General features: G+C 42.8%; 2 protein-coding genes across 3 annotated transcripts in view; one reads left to right on the top strand and one right to left on the bottom strand.

Annotated features, from left to right (window-relative positions):
- LOC119658353 overlaps positions 1-21,513 on the bottom strand; it is an 81,069-nt gene that overhangs the window by 38,162 nt on the left and 21,394 nt on the right. The gene's annotated exons all lie outside the window — the stretch shown is intronic.
- On the top strand, positions 14,361-16,286 carry LOC119658354 (J domain-containing protein DDB_G0295729-like). Its single transcript, XM_038065713.1, has 2 exons — positions 14,361-15,127; positions 16,019-16,286. Exons 1-2 carry the CDS (start codon positions 14,494-14,496, stop codon positions 16,045-16,047), a joined length of 663 nt encoding a protein of 220 aa, XP_037921641.1. The 5' UTR covers positions 14,361-14,493; the 3' UTR covers positions 16,048-16,286.

The raw sequence follows: 21,513 nt of genomic DNA, 5'->3' as shown, positions 1-21,513 counted from the left end.
AAAGACATTACATAATAAATGCTTATTTCATTAAAATAGTAATGCATAACAACACCAAAAAATAAACAAGGCCGAATGAAATTAATATACCGGACAAGTATAAAAGTTTCGAAATAAATGGGTTTAATTCAAACGCCATACTCTCATTTTTCACACTCTGCTTGAACTCCCCAAACTTTTTAAACAATCAGCATCATACAAACTTCCCTTTTTTTAAGGTTTTGTGTAAACAAAACTAAAATCGATTCAATGCCTGTCTGTCTATCTGTCACACGCATTTTTCTCCAAAACGGCTAATCCGATCCGAACGAAATTTGGTGGCCAGATGGGAACTATGAAATCCCACGCATACAGTGAGTGGCATAAATTTAGGTGGAGTTTAAAGGGCGGCTCCCCATACATGCAAAGGGGGGATTCAAAAATTTTTTCCACCGAATATAGTTTTGTAGGATGTCAAATGAAAGGTCTCGATTGGTACTTTCCGAAACTGACATTAGTTTTGGCATTAATTGCAAAGTGCGTGAGTATTGGAGTCAAAATGTACGCACTTGAAGTGAGACAGGACTCATTTTCGGAAACTACTCAACCTAAAAATCGGAAAAAAAATCAGGGTGGTGCGCCTAGATGAAATCTAGGCCTCAAAATATGTCCCATTCCGATATCTGCTCAAATTAACTTACTAATAGTATATTACTACTTTTTAGAAATTTACTGAAAAACCCCCCTTAAATTCATCCTAGGACTTCCGAATTTTGTACCAGCATAGAGGACAATATTTCGTATATACGTGTTAATCTGGCAATTAACGCCAAAGTTATAGCAGTTCAAACTTAGCAATTTCGCGCGAATTTACCGCTTCCAAAGCCATGCAAATCAGATGCTGACGGAATAATTGACATTCGCGTGAAATATTAAAGTCGCATTTATCTGCAGCACTTTTTAAGATTTTGTGTAAAACACTTATGTGAAATCTAATCTTCGAGGGATGTCCTATTCCGGTATCTGCTCAAAAAATTTACTAATAGTATATTATCAACTTTTAGAAATTGACTAAAAAACTCCCGTTAAGTTCATCCTAAGTGTACTAAATTTTGCACCGACATAGAGGACAGCCTCGTGCATATGCACTTGCCAAGTTTCATGAAAATCCAACTATTATTGGGAAAGATATAGCAGGTCAAACTTAACAATTTCGTGCTAATTAACAGCGTTCTAAGCCATACAAATAAGATGCTGAGGTCATAATTAACGAGAATAATTGAAATTCGAGTGAAATATTAAAATTCCATTCAAGAAGAATCTAATTCTCCCTAGCCTTTTTTTAAGGTTTTGTTTTACAAATTTATTAAAATCGGTTTACCGTCTGTCTGTCTGTCCGTCTGTCTGTCTGTCTGTCCGTCTGTCTGTCTGTCTGTCTGTCTGTCTGTCCGTCACACGCATTTTTCTCGGAGACGGTTGTAGCGATTGGCACCAAATTTGGTAGAAAGGTGGGAACTGTGAACGCTCACGCATATAGTGAGTTACATCCTTTTACGACGAATTTAAGGGGGGGTCCCCATACATGCAAAGGGAGGGTGTAAATTTTTTTTTCATCAAATATAGTCATGTGGGGTATCAAATTAAAGGTCTCGATTAGTACTTTTTGAAGCCAGTCTTAGTTTTGACATTTGTTGAAAAGGTGGGGGGTGCGGAGGGTTGAAAGTGGTCATTTTTTAACGAACCCATTCTCAGAAACTACCCAACCGAAAAATCTGAAAAAAATCAGGGGGCTGTCACTATATGGTGCCTAGGCTCCGAAATACCCTTCATACCGATACCTGTTCAAATAAAGTTAATAATAGTACATTACTATAATTTTTGGTAATTGACAGGAAAACCCCCTTTAAATTCACCCTAAAATCACAAAAATGTTGCAGCAATATAGGCTACAGCATAGAGCATGGTCCTGCCAAATTTGGTGAAAATCGCACTATTACTAACAAAGTAATACCAGGTCAAAGCAGTCGCTTCTCTGCAAATTCGAGACTACGAATGTCAATATCACTTGAAAGTGGCTATTTTCACATAATATATGCATATTTTACGTGCTACATGCTAATGGGACAAATACACACCCAAATCTCTTTATAAAAGAAATATACAAAACCTTTCATACCTGAAGCGTCCAGCTTCCGGTTTCCCGACTTGTTATATTTTTATATTTGATGTTGGTTAAATTGTTGGCATTTGCTAATAATATTAAACTCTTTAACCGGGTTATTCAGGAAGGAAGAACACCATCTGACTGGCAAGAAAGTACTACTGTTCCAATATGGAAAAAGAAAGGTAGCCCAGCAGAATGTTCAAATTACCGTCCGATCCGGTTACTTTCCCATACCATGAAGATTTTTGAACGCATTCTTGACAACCGTATTCGCGAAATCGTTGAAATAACCGTGAATCAAGCCGGATTTGTCAAGAACTGCGGAACTACTGACGCAATACACGCTGCGCGGTTACTCATGGAGAAACACCGTGAGAAGCATCGCCCTCTTTACATTGCCTTTCTGGATCTAGAGAAAGCGTTTGACCGTGTACCACACGAACTCATCTGGTATGCTTTACGACAACACTTCGTGCCAGAAGAACTCGTGCGCTGGGTTCAATTGCTCTACCACGATCCGAAAAGTAAAGTTCGAAGTATGGCGGGTGTATCAAAACCGCTTCGTGTCTCTGTTGGAGTTCATCAAGGAAGTGCCCTCTCACCACTCCTCTTTGTCCTTGTTATGGACACCGTCACACGGGATATCCAACGTCCAGCGCCCTACACACTGCTTTATGCAGATGATGTTTTCCTAGCATCTGATAGCAAAAATGATCTCGAGCAACTGGTCCAAAAATGGAATGATCGCCTCATGCAACATGGTCTCAGATTGAATTTAAACAAAACTGAATTTCTGACGACCGATCCCCATGAAACAGGCACAATCACTGTCAGCGGTAGTGATCTGCCCAGAACTGAGCGATTTAAATACCTCGGGTCAACGCTATCAGCCAATGGAGAGCTGCGTTATGAAATTGCTTCACGCATTAACGCAACCTGGATGAAGTGGCGTTCCACAACTGGTGTCCTTTGTGATCGACGTATCAACGAACGTCTCAAATCTAAAATTTACCGCAATGTCGTCCGTCCAGTCGCTCTCTATGGTTCTGAGTGTTGGCCGACCATAAAAGACAATGAACGGCGTCTCGCGGTAATGGAGACGAAGATGCTACGTTGGACTAGTGGCGTCACACGTTTAGATCACATCCGAAATGAGGATATCCGCGATCGTTATGGAGTTGCACCGATCGTGGAAAAGTTGCGAGAGAGGCGTCTTCGATGGTATGGTCACGCAATTCGTGCAAACGAGAATTCACTTGCAAAGATTGGTCTGAACATCGAAGTCGATGGTAAACGACCAAAAGGCAGACCTAAGCAACGGTGGCTTGATACGCTGGATGGGGATTTGAAAGCCTCGAGATTGCACCCAGATCAGGCATTCGATAGAGCCAAATGGCGAAGCCGATCACGACGAGCCGACCCCGCATGTGAACGGGACAAAGGCTGAAGAAAAAGAAGACTTTCTAAAAAATAGATGCCAATAGAATTTTTAACTATGTGACACGAAACTGTCAGGCTCACCGCTCCTCACATCTTCTTCTTTTTCTTCAGCCTTCAGTTCACAAGCGGGGTCGGTTCGTCGTGATCGGTTTCGTCATTTTATTTTATCAAATGCCTGATCAGGATGTAATGGCGAGACCTTCAAATCCCCATCCAGTGTATCATGCGACCATTGTTTTGGCCGGCTTTTTGGTTGCTTACCATTGACTTCGATGTTCTGACCAATACTGGTTGTTGAATCCTCATTAGCCTGAATTACGTGACCATACCATCGAAAACGCCTCTCTTGCAGTTTTTCCACGATCGGTGCAAACCCATATCGATCGCGAATATTCTCATTTCAGACGTAATCAAAACGTGTCATGCCACCAGTGCAATGCAACATCTTCGTCCTCATTACCGCAAGACGCCGTTCATTGTCCTTTATAGTCAACACTCAAACTATAGAGGGCGACAGACGGACGACATTGCAGTAAATTTTAGATTTGGGACGTGCGCTGATACGTCGATCACAAAGAACACCAGTTGCCGAATATCACTTCATCCAGGTGGCGTTAATGCTTGAAACATTTCATTACGCAGTTCTCCATTGGCTGGTAGCATTGACTCGAGATATTTAAATCGCTCAGTTCTTTCAATGGCAGTAATCTGCCCCTCCAGATATTTAAATCGCTGAGTTCTGGCAGTGATGGTAACCTGCCCAGAACTGAGCGATTTAAATATTTCGGGTCAATGCTATAAGCCAATGGAGAACTACGTTATGGTCCTCACATAGGGAAACACAAAACCTTTTATACCTGAAGCGTCAAGCTTCCGGTTTCCCGACTTGTTTAATCACTAAAGATGACGGATTGGCACTCGGTATCACAAAATTCGTACTTTTTAGCGATGCTCAAACTGGCCAGTTTTTGACAGAGTGAAAAGTGAGGCTCTGGCGATTTTTTTGACATTTGATGTCTTCCTCTTTGCACAAAATTTTTTTGAGCACGTCCTATTATCACAGGTAAAACTAAAAACTGACGAACTTCTGATTAGCTAACTTGTTTCTTTAGACTAAGATCTTTTATTTGTCTTCTCGTCCTTTCTTCAATTTTATGTGGATGACGAGATCGCTTCTTTTTCCCATAATGTTTCGGATTTTTCAGAAAATCTTTTCCAGTGCGCTTATTTCGATTACCAGCAGGAACAGAATACCCCTACAATTGCGAATAATTAAACTTACATACGTTCATTCGCATTTAAGAATACACTTCGCAGCATTGTTTTTCCTTTTGAAATGTTTTTTATTGCGAAAATCGATTCGCTAATAAATAGGAAATAGACAAGTCTAGTTTTTCCTACTCTTTACTTTTCCATACAAAAAATCCAGAAATATAACTATTTCATCGAACACTTACCCTTTGTTCAGTGTAATATTTCGCGCTGCACCACGAACACTATGCAAATAATAGTCGTGTGCTGCAGCACATGGCGCTGCAACAGTATGTTTCTAAATAACGGTATTCATCGTTAATTCATTTTTCAGTGATGTTCACTTTTTCACCAATTATGAATGGAGCAATCGATCAAATAACAAAAAATCATCACTATCCGATATAATTATTTCGCATACTGTAGCGCCGGAAGTGTGGACCAGTGTTAAGGCTCAACTGTCTGGGATGGTCATCGAATATCTCCTGAACGACAAAGGCGGATACACGAGAGCCTCCTCTGCTTTAATAACTCTCGGGTGCTCCGTGGATTCCACCGTATAGCTTGCAATGACCAATTCTCCAATGAATTTCTCGATTTGTTTGTCGCTAAGATCAGCGGCGCCTGGTAGGAGGTAAAGCTTAATAATTCCCTAAGACTAGATTCCCTGGAGACTGGGCGCTTGTATCTGGTAGCCGAAGATCCACCACGTCCCCAATTGTCCAGTATTAGCTGTAAAATTTAGTTAAAATAACACTCATTTTTAGTAAACGTCAATAATAGTTCGGTCTTTTGATTTCACCGGGTATGGAAGTGAAGTTTACTCCAAAACCTTGTTCCCAATCTAGGTTCTTCACCCCGTCTGCTGTCTCTTGTCTGTCCTGACACGGCATCCTTCTCTGGACCTTCAGCACCCTGTGAATAGGCGAGCTAATGAAGGTATTAGGGGTAATCAAGGGAACGCCCATAAGAGCATTAAATCTATTAAACAGCACTTTTCTTTTTCTTCGCCAACTGCTTCCGTCCAGGATAGGCTTGAAACTTTAAACTTGACCATGTTGACATAAAAAAAAACCATTTTGAGTGATCATAACTTTTTAATGAGGGTGATCGCTACGAGTTTCGATCGAGTTTGAAGAGCAGGCATCTACCCCTTTATAAACTCTCCGGGATGGGGTTTCAACCTTTACCAAAATTAGAATTCAGCCGGCAGCTGGAAAATACTGCGCAACGAAGTGGACCAGACTCATCGTAGCCCAACGCATTGCAAACCTGTCCATACATTAGCAAATTATTTTCGACAGTATATGGACCCTATTAGAACCCTGTTCGCTTCAACCTGGCTCTGGAGAAAGCGAATCACGATGCAGACATAAATGCGAGAGGCACCATCCTCTTCAAGTCCACCCAATTACTGGCCTAAGCTGACGATGTTCACATTATTCAGATCGAGCAGGCGACGCGAGATATCGGGCCGCACATTAATGAATGGCAAGATGAAGTACATGGTGATAACGTCAGCGCCAGTTCTTATGTATTCCTCGGAAAGCTTGGTTCTTAGCCGATCCAGTTCGAAAAACCTATAAGGCAATATTTATGGTAAAAAAGAAAATGAGACGGACCCTGTCTGAGATGCAACGATGGCGCAGGTCAGGACGTCAGACAGTTTTTAGGGATACCAAATTGATCAGTCAAAAAATGAAGCATCAGTGCGGCAAGAGGAAGAGAATTGTTTTCCAGCTTTCAATAATCTTACTTTGCTCAGGAGAAAGTAAGTATTTTAAGGACCTTGACATCGTTGTTTAGGAGTATCTACACATTCCGAAAACCAAACATGCTCGTATCAATATTCGATAGGCAAAGATCATTACCGAAAAGGTTCCCTTCATCCGAGGCGTTGATAACATGTCCTTTGCCTTTCCGTAATTTCAAAATTTGCAGATATGGAACCATTGCCTTCTTTATCCCTAACTTAAAGGGAAATCACCTTCTCAGCAGTATATTTACTGCCTTAGAGGAAAAGTGATTATGAGATAATGATGATGTATAATTTATTGCCAATAATATGTCATAATACTTTTAACAAAGCTTAATCTTCAGAGTCTTAATTTAGGGGAAAGTGGGAACTAAAAAGTTTTTGAACTTTAAGTAAAACTAAAACTAATTCTAACTTAACCTATTTAAACTTTATAAGGTAATTGTTTACCTTAAAGAATATATTAATGGATTATGTTCATGTGAAATCCCATCATAAAATTTCTTTGCCGATAAGTAAATTAGTGAATTACTGAATCAATTAAGTCAACTTTAGCTAAAGAGTTCAGTGCTTTCGTGCTGAAGAATTTCAAACGGTTATTTTCAGCACTTTATTTTGTGCAATTTGAAGTTTTGTGGTATGCGATTAACGAAAATTGGAGCTCCATAGCAAATTGCGCGCTGAAAAATCGTTTCAAAAATTAACAGCTTATTTGCCAAACTTAGTTGGTACTTTCTATTAATTAATGAGTAAAGAACTTTAATCAGCCTATCAACCCTATTTGTCGTATGGGTAATGTGATCTTTGGAAATTAGAGATTTGTCGAACGTAAACCCCAAATAATTAAGCTGTTTAGTCCACTTCACTTTACATTCATTTATGGATAAATCTTAGGTAGGTATATAAGGAATATATCTACGTTTAGTAAAAAGTATGGTTTCAGTTTTTTATCCTTTGATTTTAATTTTCTATTTTTAAAATATTCTAATATAATACCTGTTGCTGGTATCTACTGTATAAATTGCAGTATCGTCAGCAAATATTGCAACTTGTATACCGTCTGCTTCAGGAAACTCATGTGTGTATATAAGGTATAACAGTGGGGCCAGAAATAAACCTGGTGGAACTCCTGTCTTAATATTCTGGGTCTCCGAAAGGTTATTATAAAAATGTACCTTGAATGATCTACCAATAAACTATTCACCCCAGAAGAAAGTTTGCCTTTATGAGCTTGTAGAGCAAACCATTGTGCCAAACTCTGTCAACAGCTTTTTCTATATCCAGGCACACTAAGGCCATAGCTTATTTTGCACTGAAAGCTAATTCAACGGCATTTTTGACACGCATTAACTGATGGTCCGTCCGTTGAATGCCTTTTGCTAAATCCATGTACGTTTGACATAATTTTTAAGGTTTTGGGTAAGACAAAAGTGATCATTTATTTAACTTGGCCATTCTCAGAAACTGCCCAACCGAAAAATCTGAAAAAAAAAGTCAAGAGGCTGCCACTATATGATGGCTAGGCTCCGAAATTCCTTCAAATAAATAATAATATAATAGTATTACTATAATACAAGACAAATTCAAACTCAAATGTCTTTATAAAAGAAATACACACGTAACATTCCACGTAATCGAAAAGATGTTGCTTCGGGATATTTTTGCTAACTTCCAAACAGTTGGATAATAGCCACATTTGAAGAAATACAAATGCTTTTTTTGGCAACTTTATTTAACAGATGTGTGGAATGCTATCAAAGCCCGTGGATACCTTCGGGTTAGACGATTTCCCGTATAATCTTCGGTTTAATCCTTGGGAAGCTTTCAGACATGGAGAGTGTGTTCCACTCCCTAATTGTCCGTTCGACCTCAATTTCTGTCACTGCATCATGCAGTTTCTCGTTTTCGCAAAAGTTTTTAGAAAATGCACTTGCTAGGTGGTTCGCCTTCTTTTTTTTTGCTATATAAACCTGCCTACAATCTTCTAATGTCGGAATATATACACTTTTGTTTTTTAATATTCGAACAATGTTTCAAAACCGTTTGTCTCCTTTCGTAAGTTTGCTCAACATATTGTTTCTATGATTGTTTCTAACGATGATGAATAACTCTTGAATTTCTGTGTCTTTGACAGTTACGTTTATAGACGTTTCTGTGTAGAATGAAATTTGAATAACTTTTTTAACAGCTGTTTTAGAGACACTACGATTAATAGCCTTATGTATCAAGTTTTCAAAAAACATGAGAAAATTTTCAATTATATATATATATTATATCGGCGCATGCAATATCTGATTTGGAAATCTGTGCAAGGTCAATATCAGCGTTTAAACTGTTTTGAAACCTGGACCAATCAGCCAACTTGAAATTATAGAAAAATTGTTTGCTTAATACCTCCTGAGAACTATATAACTGGCAAATGTTCAGAGTTGAGCTCGTTAACAACATGTAATGCAATACAGATATTCTAGACATTATGCAGTACCACATCTAGATTTGATGCCAAAGCTCTTTTATTAAATGGGACGTATGTTGGTTAACCCGCGAAAAGCAGTGAGACGGGGTGAGTTTGGGTGTAGTTTTGTAGAATATTACCCCATTTGTTGTTTTTCTTGCAGCCCCAAATAGTATTTCTACAATTGAATTCACCACCAATGAGAAAATTTCCATTTAAATTACAACTTTTAAGTATATCGCTGATAAATAATTTCTTGCTGATGTCGTTAGAATTCCCACCTGGAAAATAAGTTGCAATTACATCCAAATCTCAATTTATGCAATTATATCCAAAATCTCTCTCCCCTTCGGACACCACCTTGTCGTGGTGGGGGAGCCTGTAGTAGTTTACTACTACTCTAAGGGTATCCAAAATATGAATATGGAAACCATAGATATAAACTCTCCAAGTGGTAAGAAGTCACGGACTTCGAATCCACCCGCGAACATTAGCAATCATGTCGCGGCCGAGGCGCGGATTTTGGAGGCCTCACCACATTCATACTCGCCTATAGATCAATCTGTAGAAGGCATACTTTCCGACTCAGTGCATTTAGTGCCTACGGCGAAGTTAGCCAGAAAGGAAAGTACGGGAATTCTCAAATTGGGAGAAACTGGAAATCCGACTACGGCCGGCCCGTCCGCAGTACTACAGCCCGGAAGAGGAAGGCCCGGCAGAAGGGAACTTCGGCCACTAAGGAGGGGGGACTACAGGCTGAATCCTGCCTGTCAGAACCTTCTCCTTCATCCTTACCGGGAAGAGCGGAAGGACGGGATGCTGGTGACGTGGACGCTACTGGTTTAACGCCAGTATGTGGAAATGGATCCAAGCGGTCTGGACACCGTGAACCTGGAAAGGCCCTAAGCCGACGGCAGAAGAGAGCACTACAAAGGAAGATGAAGCACCTTGGGAATGAGGACATGGACGTGGCTGTACCACTAGGCGCGGTAACGCCCAGAGAAATCGGACGCAAGGAAGCGGAATCTCCGGCGGAAGGTGGAGATAAACTGGAAACTCCAGTAAGATCCACAATGGACGCACCAGACTCTTCTGTCAGCGGTAATGCGCGCAAGAAGCGTAAGACCAACACATCTGCTGTGGCCAACGCTTTATTGTGCTCCGCACCAGGGCTTATATCCACGCGTCTCGCGGAGATTAGGACCAGTGTGCCGGGAGCTGATCAAATCAGCGAGAGAGATCTCAATGAAGCTGGTCCCTCTTACAGGAATACGAACACGAAGGTGGGAAGGAAGAGGACGTAGGCGGAAGCTGCAGCCTCTGTTCTGACTGCTGCCGTGGGAGTTTCTTCCAAGGATGGCAAAATGTCAGAGGGACAATTTACCATCCTCCGGGAATGCCTGTGGAAAAAAATGCTGGAGCCTGGAACGAAGACACGATTTAACGATCAAGGTTTTCGTGATGGGCTTCTCCATTTGGAGTGCGCTGACGAGGCTGCCTTAAAGCGGCTATAGCAGGTAATCCCAACTTTGAGTTCCGGCGATCGGCCCAAGTTCACTATCGTGAACACTGAGCTACGCAGGACAGAACATGTCGGATGTTGGCTACCGGGCGCTCGAAGGAAGGCAGAGGACATCATCCGCATGCTGGGTGAACAGAACCCGGGCATGGACTTTGGACACTGGAGGGTAAAGTTCATGAATGCCAGGAAGGACCAATCTACAAACGTGGAGGGCTTCAACTTGGTATTCGAACTGGAACTGGAACAGGCGGAAGGAAGGGAAGCCAGAGACGTGAACGGAACTGACTTGATGCCAGTTCGAGTGATCGAATCTATGCAACCCGGACACCGCAAACCAAGTAAGGTGCCAAGTGCAAAACAGACGAATGCTCTGCGGGATGAGATGAGATCTTTCGTGGATAAGAACATGGGAATTGCAGTACTTCCAAGTACGGCTTTTCTCAGAGAAATCAATCACGAGGGGATCGAGTCTCTGCCGGTATGGTGTGGGGGAAACCCTGTCATGCGCGGACTGCCGCATACACTTCTAACTGTTTTCCATAAGACAATATACTAAGTTTATGTCGAAAAACATAAAGATTGGTCAAATCAACCTGCAGCATGCCAAAGCTCCCTCCTACCTGTTAGCAGCGAGAATGACAAAGCTACAGGATTTCCCCTATATCTTTCTGGTGCAAGAACCGTGGGTTCGATTTAACAGAATCTGTGGCATTGGATCAGTAAAGGGGGCTAGGATCTTCTACGACGAAAGATCCATAAGACCTCCCTGGAAGTACACCACCCGGGAGAACGGGTGAGAGAAGTGGTAGGGGGACAGTTGACGGTTCGTGCAACCCCTTCAACACGCAAGTGTTGCAAGGGGAACTGGAACACTGCGAAAGCGGTTGTTACCCATGAAAAGGTGAGAGCTGCCATACTGTCCTTTGAACATTTCAAAGCATCTGGCATGGATGGCATCTATCCGGCAATGCTAAAGGAGGGTATGGAGCATTTAGAGCGACCTCTAAGAAATATTTTTCGAGGATGTCTTGCTCTGGGCTACGTGCTTTCTTCTTGGCAACATGTTAAGGTAGTTTTCATACCGAAACCTGGGAAAGATGACTATTCTAATCCAAAGAACTTCAGACAGATCAGCTTGACTTTATTCTTGCTGAAAGGTTAGGAGAGACTGGTGGAGCGTCACATTCGTGGAAACGCACTTAGGTCACACCCACTTAGTAAAAACCAACATGCTTACCAACGTGAAAAGTCCTGTGAGTCTGCTCTTCATTCTTTGGTCACAAAGATAGAGGATGCAACTTTGAATGGTGAGTACGCGATGGGGGTGTTCGTGGACATTGAAGGGGCTTTTGACTGTGCGCCTTTTCAAAAACTTTGTGATGCCGCCAGAGCGCATGGTGTTGATGATGCTTTAATTAAGTGGATCCATGCTATGCTAACGCAAAGATTGTTGTGCGCTGAGGTAGGGGTCGATCGCTACCTGACTACAGAAGCAACGAAGGGCTGCCCCCAAAGAGGTATGCTTTTACCACTTCTGTGGAGTATGCTGATCGACTTACTGCTATGCGAACTGCAAAATTTGCCAATACACGCTCAAGCTTATGCCGATGACGTGGCTGTACTTCCTGTTGATCGGGATCTTGGAACGGTGTGTAGGAATATACAGCGTGCCGTTGATTTGATAGACAGCTGGTGCCTTAGACATGGTTTGTCAGTTAATGCAAATAAAACCACAATAGTTTTATTCACAAAAAGGAGAAAACTGGATGGACTTTGTCTCCCTGAGATGAGGGGTACTACCCTTCAACTCTCCGAAGAAGTGAAATATCTGGGGGTCACTCTAGATAAAAAACTTCTTTGGAATAAACATGTAGAGGTAAATATGAAACGAGCTCTCACAGCTTATGGGCTGTGCAGACGGACCTTTGCCTCGACATGGGGACTCAGACCTCATGTGGTAATGTGGATATACGTTGCCATCATTATGCCGATGTTCGTATATGCATCCGCAGTGTGGTGGGTTAAGGTGAGACAAAAAGGTTTTCACCGTAAACTAGCCGCACTGCAAAGAACTGTTTGTCTGGGTATCACTGGTGCCATGAGCACGACATCCGGCGCAGCTCTGAATGCACTACTCAATTTGCAGCCCCTGGATATATTTATTCAAAGCACTGCAATGAGAGCAGCTCATAGGCTAATTCGATTAGATCTATGGGAAAACAACGGATGTGGGGGGCACAGAGCATTGGAAGAGTTACTGGGAGGACTGAATCCAGTTCTTACAATGCCTTCCGATTCTCGTGTCCCCATACATCTGTTTGGTAGAAGATATGTAGTTACCCTGAAGCATAGAGAGGACTGGGAAGACCCAGAGGAATGCGTGGAGGAATATACGGAAGTCTTCTACACCGATGGCTCAAAAACAGAACAGGGTTCTGGAGCCGGAGTCTACCTCTCGAATAAAAACGAGAAGTGGGCTTTTCCTTTGGGACAATATGCAACGGTTTTTCAAGCCGAAGTTTATGCGATGCTAAGGATAGCAAACTGGGTGATTGACGAGCGGTTGAAGGGCAGGCGCATCGCAATCTGCAGTGACAGTCAAGCTGCACTGAGGGCATTGAGCAGTCCTTTGATCACCTCGAAAATCATTTAGGAATGCAGAAACCGTTTGAACTCTATGTCTAGATTCAATACGGTGGAACTACTCTGGGTACCTGGTTACTGTGGCATAGAGGGAAATGAAATCTCGGACGCTTTAGCGAAAGAGGGGTCAATCTCCCCTATGCCGGGACCGGAGCCAGCAATTGGGGTATCAGTAGCATTGGCTAAATCTGTTTTCAAAAACTGGGAACAAGTTTCCCATAATGACAGGTGGCAGAGCCTAAATGCTGCTCGACACACCAAACTTTTCCTGCCAGAACCCAACATACGTACCGCAAAGTTTATCTTGTCGAAAAGCAGGAGGACTTGTAGGTGTATTGTGGGCATTCTGACAGGCCATAATTCACTAGTTGGGCATATGTTCAGAATAGGAATTACCGAAGATGATACGTGTCCCACCTGTAATGAGGAAGCGGAATCCACGGAGCATTTCCCATGTGAATGCCCCGCCTATGGACGCATCAGGCATCAGATCTTTGGTGCCCAAGTTCTCCAATTGCGACGGGTAGCATCACATCCACTAACGGAAATCCTGCGATACGTTAACGAATCCGGAATATTCCGTTAGACGGGGGAGGCGAGTACAATAGGCCAACACGGCCTGAGTGCTCAGAAGCTGTAGCTTCTCCCCCACCATACACACACACACACACATATCCAAATCTGAGCCACACTGAAGTTTAACCTTTACTCCAATAGATTCAATAGTTGTTGTTCCTAGGTTAGATTGTGTTCAGGCAGCAGTCAAAAAAACCCATCTGCTCGCGCATCCGGTGTATGCAAAGAATATTTGCATATCGGAGGTGAATATTCTCCGCATGCACGCATATTTAGCATGTAAGCAATTCGTAATTTTTCTACATAGCAAGTAAGCATTTTGTATACTTTTTGATATTAGAATGTAAGCACTTTTGTTACTATTTAAGCGAGATCAATCAATAAAGAATTCAGTTCGCTCCGAAACTTCGAAGCGAACAGATGTGATGAAGAGAATAAAGAAGAAAAGTGAATTACAGTGCGCGGTGATAAAATCACTGCACCGAGTGTTCGGAAAAAAGAAAAAACAAAACGAAAAGTGAAAAGTGATTTGCCAGAGTGGAGGAAGATACCTAAAGGAAATATCGTCCAGTACACGTTTTACAGTGCGTCTCAAAAATTTTGAGACACTGTACAGAAAATTGAAAAGTTAACTACAAAATTCTTTTGTTATTTCAGATAGCAAGAGCAACCGATATACAGCCACGCAGGACGGGCTTGGGGACAGAATGTCCGCCAAGAGGAGTAAGATAATACTCCCAGGGGAGATGTCATCCGAGGAGGAGGGGAGCACGGGCCCCGACGACAACGAGGGAACTTCGGGTCTGCAAAAGGAGATTGCAGACCTGAAGTGCGAAAGAGCGGCCATGGCACAGCAGCTAGAGTGCCAGCAGCTGCTCATCCAGCAACTGCAGCAGAAGCTAGCGTTGCTAGAGGAGACGGTCCGCTCTGGGCCGACACCAGCTCAGCAGCAACGAATTCACCAACAGCAACGAATTCACCAACAACAGCAAGAACAACAAGAACAGCATCAACAACAGCAACCGCAACAACAGGAACAGCAGGAAGCCCTCGCAATGGACATCGTGGGATCCCCTGCATCCTTCCCTGAGGTCATCATCGATGAGGACCCCTTCAACTTTGTCCGGAGCCGGAAAAGCATAAAGAAAAGTAAGGTTAGTGCGAAAATTGTAACCGCCCCACCACAGCCACCACAGCCATCCGCAAATCCTTCCCCGTCCTTGAAAACCAAGAAAGTTAAAATTCCAGCCATTACCGACTACAATTTAAACGTGCCCCATTTCCTCCGACTAATTAAAGCCAAGGGATTGAAAGCATCCCTAAAAAACACGAGGGCGGATAGAACCCTCATCTTTACGGAGACGGCGGAAGAACACGCCCAGGTCTTCGCGCTCATTAAAGAGCAAGGGCTTAACGCCACAACCCGGACCCCGCCTTCTTTGCGAAATCAGTCCCTAATTATCCGAGGGCTCCACAGGGAAACGGACCCCACGGACATCCTGCAGGAACTGCAAGCCGACCACCCTGAGTTCAAACTCAACACGGTGGCGAACTTGGTCACCCGCAGAGACAAAGCTCTGCATAGAGAAGTCCCTGCTCTCCCGATGAAATCTCAATCGGGACTATTTATAGCCACGTTCGAGCCCTCTCAAGAGCTCACCGAAGTGATGAAGGTTAGATACATCCTTCATCAAAAGATCTCCTGGCAGAAAGTCATGAGCTTCGAAGAAGTGCAGTGTTACAACTGCCAGAACTTCGGACATATTGCCCAAAACTGCACAATAGTACACAGATGTGTCAAGTGCTCGAAAGCGCACCCTCGTGGGGAATGCACGAGGACTGCAGCCGAAGGAGTACTCTGCTGCAACTGCGGGCAAGCAGGCCACCCAGCGAGTTACCGCGGGTGCCCAGCTTATAAAGAAATGGTAGCTAGGAAGGAAGCTGCCAAGCAAAGAAGAGCGAACGAAAGCTCCCGAGCCAAGCACGCAGTGACACAACTGTCACAAAGCTTTGCCAGACCCAGCGTATCGTACGCGCAAGCTGCCAGGAACTCTGCACCAAGAGTGGCAGCACAACCTGCTCCCACCCCCGCACCAAACGCCTTCCGCGAATTGGTGCAATCCCTCGCGACGGCCTCCACCAACGAGCAGCGTCAATTCGCTGCAATAAAACTTCTGATGAACTTATGGAGTTAAATATCGTCACCTTTAACTCCGCGTCCCTGATCTCACACGCCCAACGTGCCACTGCCCAAGTGTTGATTGACAGTCTGAAAGCAGACCTATACTGCGTCTCAGAAACTCATCTCAATAGCAGGCATAACGTGCAATTCACCGGGTATAATATTATCCGGAACGACAACAACACTGGCGCTGCCCTTTTAGTCAGAAAAGACTATGAATTTGAGGAAGTCGTTATACGAAACCTGCTCACCTCTTCCGCTACGGCGGCAATAGTAAAAACTACTGATGGCAGACGGATTTTGGTAGTTTCCGTCTACATCAAATGCAACTGTCTAAATGAGCAACTGGGACAAGATCTTAAGATCTTGGGCAATCTCCAGTTAAAATACAAGTACCTCATTTTCGGTGGCGACTTCAACTCTAGGCACACCTCCTTGGGCGATACGGCAGTAAATAAAAATGGGGAAACCCTGCTTAAATGGATCCAAGACCCTTACTCGCCAGCCTATGTCGATTTGGTCTTGCCAGATACTCCGACAAGACCCAGTAGCCAATCAACCATTGACTACTTCCTCCTATCTGAGGAAACTTCCCTGAACTTTGAAGTAATATCGTGCACTACTCTACCAGGCATGTCTGACCATTTCGCAGTACAACTTAAACTGTCCTCGTCCTCCCAACTGCGAAAGCGAGTGATGACCACCGTAAGGTCCTTCGCCCACACTGACTGGGACAAATTCAAGGCAGACCTTGCACCAAGGCTGAACTTGAAAAAACTCGCAACTGACCGTAATCTATCAGACATGGAGATCGACGAAGCCATCACCTTGGCCACAGATGCCATTAATACTGCTACACGCAGAAACACAAGGCTCATCAAAGTCGACGAGTTACAATATAACTCAGCCCCTCACGATATCATGCTCCACATGAAAGTCAGGCAAATATGGCGTAGGAAACTCAAACGGATTTTCCACAAACTCGGAAATAAAGTTAATGCTGAGTATAAAGCATTGCTTTCCCGGATTAATTGTCTGAGTACAATAATTCGGCAAAGAGTGGCGAATTTCCGCAACAAAGAACTGACAAGGAAACTAGCAGATATTAAGCCCGGCCCAGATATGTTTCAGCATATAAACAGGCTAACCGGCAAACATAAGTCCCGCAATATCGCTCTCTCCAAGAACGGGGAGCACATCTGCAGTGACGCTAGGAAAGCGCAAGTTCTCGCGGAATCTTTTGAGACTCAGCTCAATTCCCCTCCGCCTCAAAACAACCCGGCTATATCGTCGATTGTTGATTCAACAATCAAGGCCTTCGTCTCTGAGAGCTCCAAGAAGCTAACAAAATTCACCACAACCAACACCTCAGTCAAGCCATCGGAATCGCAACATTTTCTGAGTTTACCTCAACTCACCGACTTAACCAGAAACCTCAACGGTAAAAGGTCAGCCGGGCCTGATGAAATCCCGAACTTCGTCATAAAGAACCTCCCCAGAGCCTCACTGAAGTTTTTATTAGCAGTTTTCAACAACTGTATTAATAACGGCTACTTTCCATCCACATGGAAAGTGGCAAAAATTATTGCGATCCGAAAGAAAGGAACCTCCAACGAGCCAAGCAATTTCAGGCCCATTTCCCTATTATCGAACCTTGGCAAACTGTTTGAGAAAGCATGGACAATTGGGCTAGTCCAGCATTGTAATCTCAACAAAGTTATCCCTGACCACCAGTTCGGATTCCGCTCTAAACACGGAACCCAGCACTCGCTGAGCTACCTACACGACACTGTCGTCTCAAGACTTAACGTCAACAATAAACCCACAGTAGCATGTGCGTTAGATTTGGAAAAGGCCTTCGACTCCGTGTGGGTAAACGGACTTATATACAAATTGATAGATAATGACTTCCCTGTCCCGATAATTAGACTTGCGTTAAGTTTCTTCGAAGATAGGCACTTTTATGTCAGCGTGGGGAATGAATTCTCCGATCTCTTGCTGGTAACGTCGGGTGTACCGCAAGGATCCATTTCAGGGCCAACCTTTTACAATATCTTCACGGCTGACGTTCCGATCCCTGATGACGGCGTTGAACTGATTCAATTCGCCGATGACACGCTTATCTTCGCTTCGAACCTCCACCCCAACAGGGCAGCCAAAGCGGTTGAGAAATACATTGTAAATCTCTGCAGGTACTACCGTAGTTGGGGAATCAAGATTAATGAGGGAAAAACGCAAATCTGCACCTTTAGGAGAAAATCTAGATACTTAGGTTCTAGAGGCATCCATAAGAAAGCTAAACGCTTGAAAATGAGAATCGGGAACACCACAGTGAGCGGATCTACTTCGATCAAATACTTGGGAGTAACCCTGCACGAACTCCTCAAGTTCAAACCCCACCTTCAGCTCGCTATCAGCAAGGCACGCGGTGCAGTCAGTAGCATCTACTATCTTCTTCGCAAGACAGTAGGTCTCAGCACCAAAACCAAACTGACCCTGTATAAGGCCCTTATAAGACCCGTTATCTGTTACGGAGCACCAACTTGGATCTCTTGCTCCAACCAAGCAATGGCAAAATGCGAGTCATTCGAACGCCGAATCCTTAGACATTGTACAGGCTTGTCTTACAACTGGAAAACAAAAAAGATCGGCAAAAACGCCGAAGTGTATAGGCGAGCCAAAGTCAAACCACTTCGAGAACACGTTCTCACAATAATGGAAAGGTTCTTCGAAAGAACGGAGGACCACCCCAACCCATTAATTCGGCAACTCTACCAACAGAGTAAAACCTCCCCATTGGCCACATTCTTAAGGCCCTGCCAAATCGTGAGTTCATCTCTAAGACCCAAAATCCTAACCCTTTTTGAAACTCCTTGCCTGGTAGGGGTGGATAGAGGATAAGCACAAGAAATTGTAATGTGCTTATTGTAAATATTAGTTAAGGATTAATTATGTTAGATTAAGTTAGATTAAGTTAGATTAAATTAGGTTAAGTTAAAATAAGTTAGGTTAAGTTATATGTAACTAGGTTAAGTAAGTAAAATTTCACCTTCTCGCGCCTTTAGTGCGGGCGCAGTTTGAAAATGCCAAGTGCTTTATAAATTGTCAAGATCGATGTATAAATAAAAATATACACAGTAAAGTAGATTACAGAGAAGGTCGGGTTGGCCAAACTATGTAATAGTCACCCTTTTGATAGCGTTAAGATCTATTAGCCGTTATTAAGCTAGCATTAAGTAATCATTGTTTAGTTGTAAGTCACTATCAGTAAATAAATGAAATGAAATGAAATGAAAATAAAGAATTCAGTGTATTTTCAAGTCCCGAAGAACTAAGTCATTATTCTTCTCCAGTGATGCTGCTGGAAGATTTGGAAATATACTCGACTGGACTAAACTTAATTCGGTGTTCCACCCAATTAAGGAAGACAGATTCATTCGGTGTTTCACCCAATCGACATACTGACAGACTTGAAAGGCGAACTTTACTTGGTTTTGACTTGAGCAGGTGTTTCACCTGATCAAGGAGAAAGACTCACCCGGTGTGTCACCGAGTGGATCTATCAGAAGCGAGGCAGATTGCTTTTCATACTTTCTATATTAAAAAAAAATTGGATCCGTTAAAACACTGTCACTCGTCAACCAAGTTTCCGAAATTAATGCAATGTTAATTTTAGTTGTCGATAAATATTCGAAAAATTCAGTTTTCTTATTTGCTAGACTTCTAGCCGTCCATATCAATCATTTATAGTAGAATTTGATAGTTAATTTAACTAAGGCATCGAATTGTTCGTTTTTATTTTTGCAACGGGATAATTGTTGCAAAAGTTCCCGTGATAGAAGCAGAAGCTCCTGTGCAGAGAAAAGATTATCGCTAAAATTCGCTGATTGAACGTTGAGTTGAGCAGTTTCCTTCTTTGTCGCTGGCTATGTGACGTTCCCCGCAGTTGGCGCATTTGATGCGATTAGGCTCTCGATCGTTAAATTCGCAATGCGAAAAGTGATGTTCTCCCCTACCAATCATGCACTTCGTAGTGAGATGACAATGGGAAAACCATCTCCTGCATAATATAATAGTTTTATTCGCTCTGAGCGAACTCAATTTCGTTCCCCTTTCCAGATAGAGGAGATAAACGATTTTATTTAGCACCTCCTTATTTCACTTGATTTTTTTACATCCAAGTAGGGAATGTTGAGGTCGACCTTCAAATACTTCTTTAATTGTTCGCAGGGCATGTCATGAGGCCCTGATAACCATATGTGGATGGGGCGTAATTCTGGCCGCTGCTAAGTGAAGTATTTAACGTTTCTGGCCGCTAGGTAAGTCAATAACTTATTATAATCCGCAATATCCTCTAGCAAAAGTCTGCAATAATCTGTAATAAGTCTGTCATAATTTTAATAGAAAATTTAACAATTTTCAGTTCGCCAAGCATGGCGAGAATGGTCTCCGTGAAAGTTCACGGAGCTACAACGTGAGGCGGTACTTTAATTTTTTTCGGTACTTGCTCTATTTCGGGAACTGATCTATCAATATCCTTATCAGCCAACAGCCATTTCAGTGATTTTTAGCTTGTCTCTGATGGACTCTCCCAGGACCGTTTTATCCCACTGGCTACTGTTGCCACCATTAATGTTCGCTTGTCTTTTATTTAAACCTAACTTTTAGCAACGCTTCGAATAATATTTTTGAATTAAAAACTCACTTCCGACTTCAATTCTGCTGTATTCTCACGCACTATCAGACATCTATGAAGAGTGATTATTATAGAACCGCTATAGGGCATCTATACCATAATGATTCTTCCTTCGTCCCGTATAGAATGGGTGTGAGATCACCTTTGTAAATTGGTGAATGAAATTCTAGCTTCTAACGGTTCTACTAGTTCTAAACAAATGTTCTTTTTAAGGTTTTGTGTAAAACAACGGAGAGCTGTCACTATATGTTGCCTAGGCTCCGAAATACCCTCCACATTGATATCAGTTCACATAACGTTAATAATAGTATATTACTACAATTTTTAGTGATTGACTGCAAAACCCCCCATAAGTTCATCATAGCATCACCAGCAGCAATGTAGACTATAACATAAAGTATGATTCTGCTAAGTTTGGCAGAAATCGCACTATTACTAACCAAGTTATAATAGGTCAAAGTTGTCGGTTTTGTGTAAATTCAAAACTTGAAAATCACGCGAAAGTGGATGTTCTCTCATCACATATGTATATATAGTTAAAAAAGCCCACGGACCCTCTTCCCGCCCAACCGGACCGAGGGGCGACCAACCTAAAGATGGGCTGAAGGCAACATCCAAAGGCCCGCATCACAGCGATGATGCGTTTTAACGCAAACTGTGTGCGACCATGCGAAAATGTATTCCTACATCCCAATTGTCGCAAACACTTCAGCCAATGACGCGGTGGTTCTACACTATAGAGACATGGATCTTATATCGAAGACAGTGCGGATCAAGACTGAAACCCATTAGGTCAGATTGTTACCGGACAGGATTCTTCGGGCTAGCACAGGTTGCAAGGATAACCGC

The sequence above is a fragment of the Hermetia illucens genome, chromosome 5 (genome assembly GCF_905115235.1).
Source record: "Hermetia illucens chromosome 5, iHerIll2.2.curated.20191125, whole genome shotgun sequence".
Taxonomy (NCBI): domain Eukaryota; kingdom Metazoa; phylum Arthropoda; class Insecta; order Diptera; family Stratiomyidae; genus Hermetia; species Hermetia illucens.
This window is presented reverse-complemented; position numbering and strand designations above follow the sequence as displayed.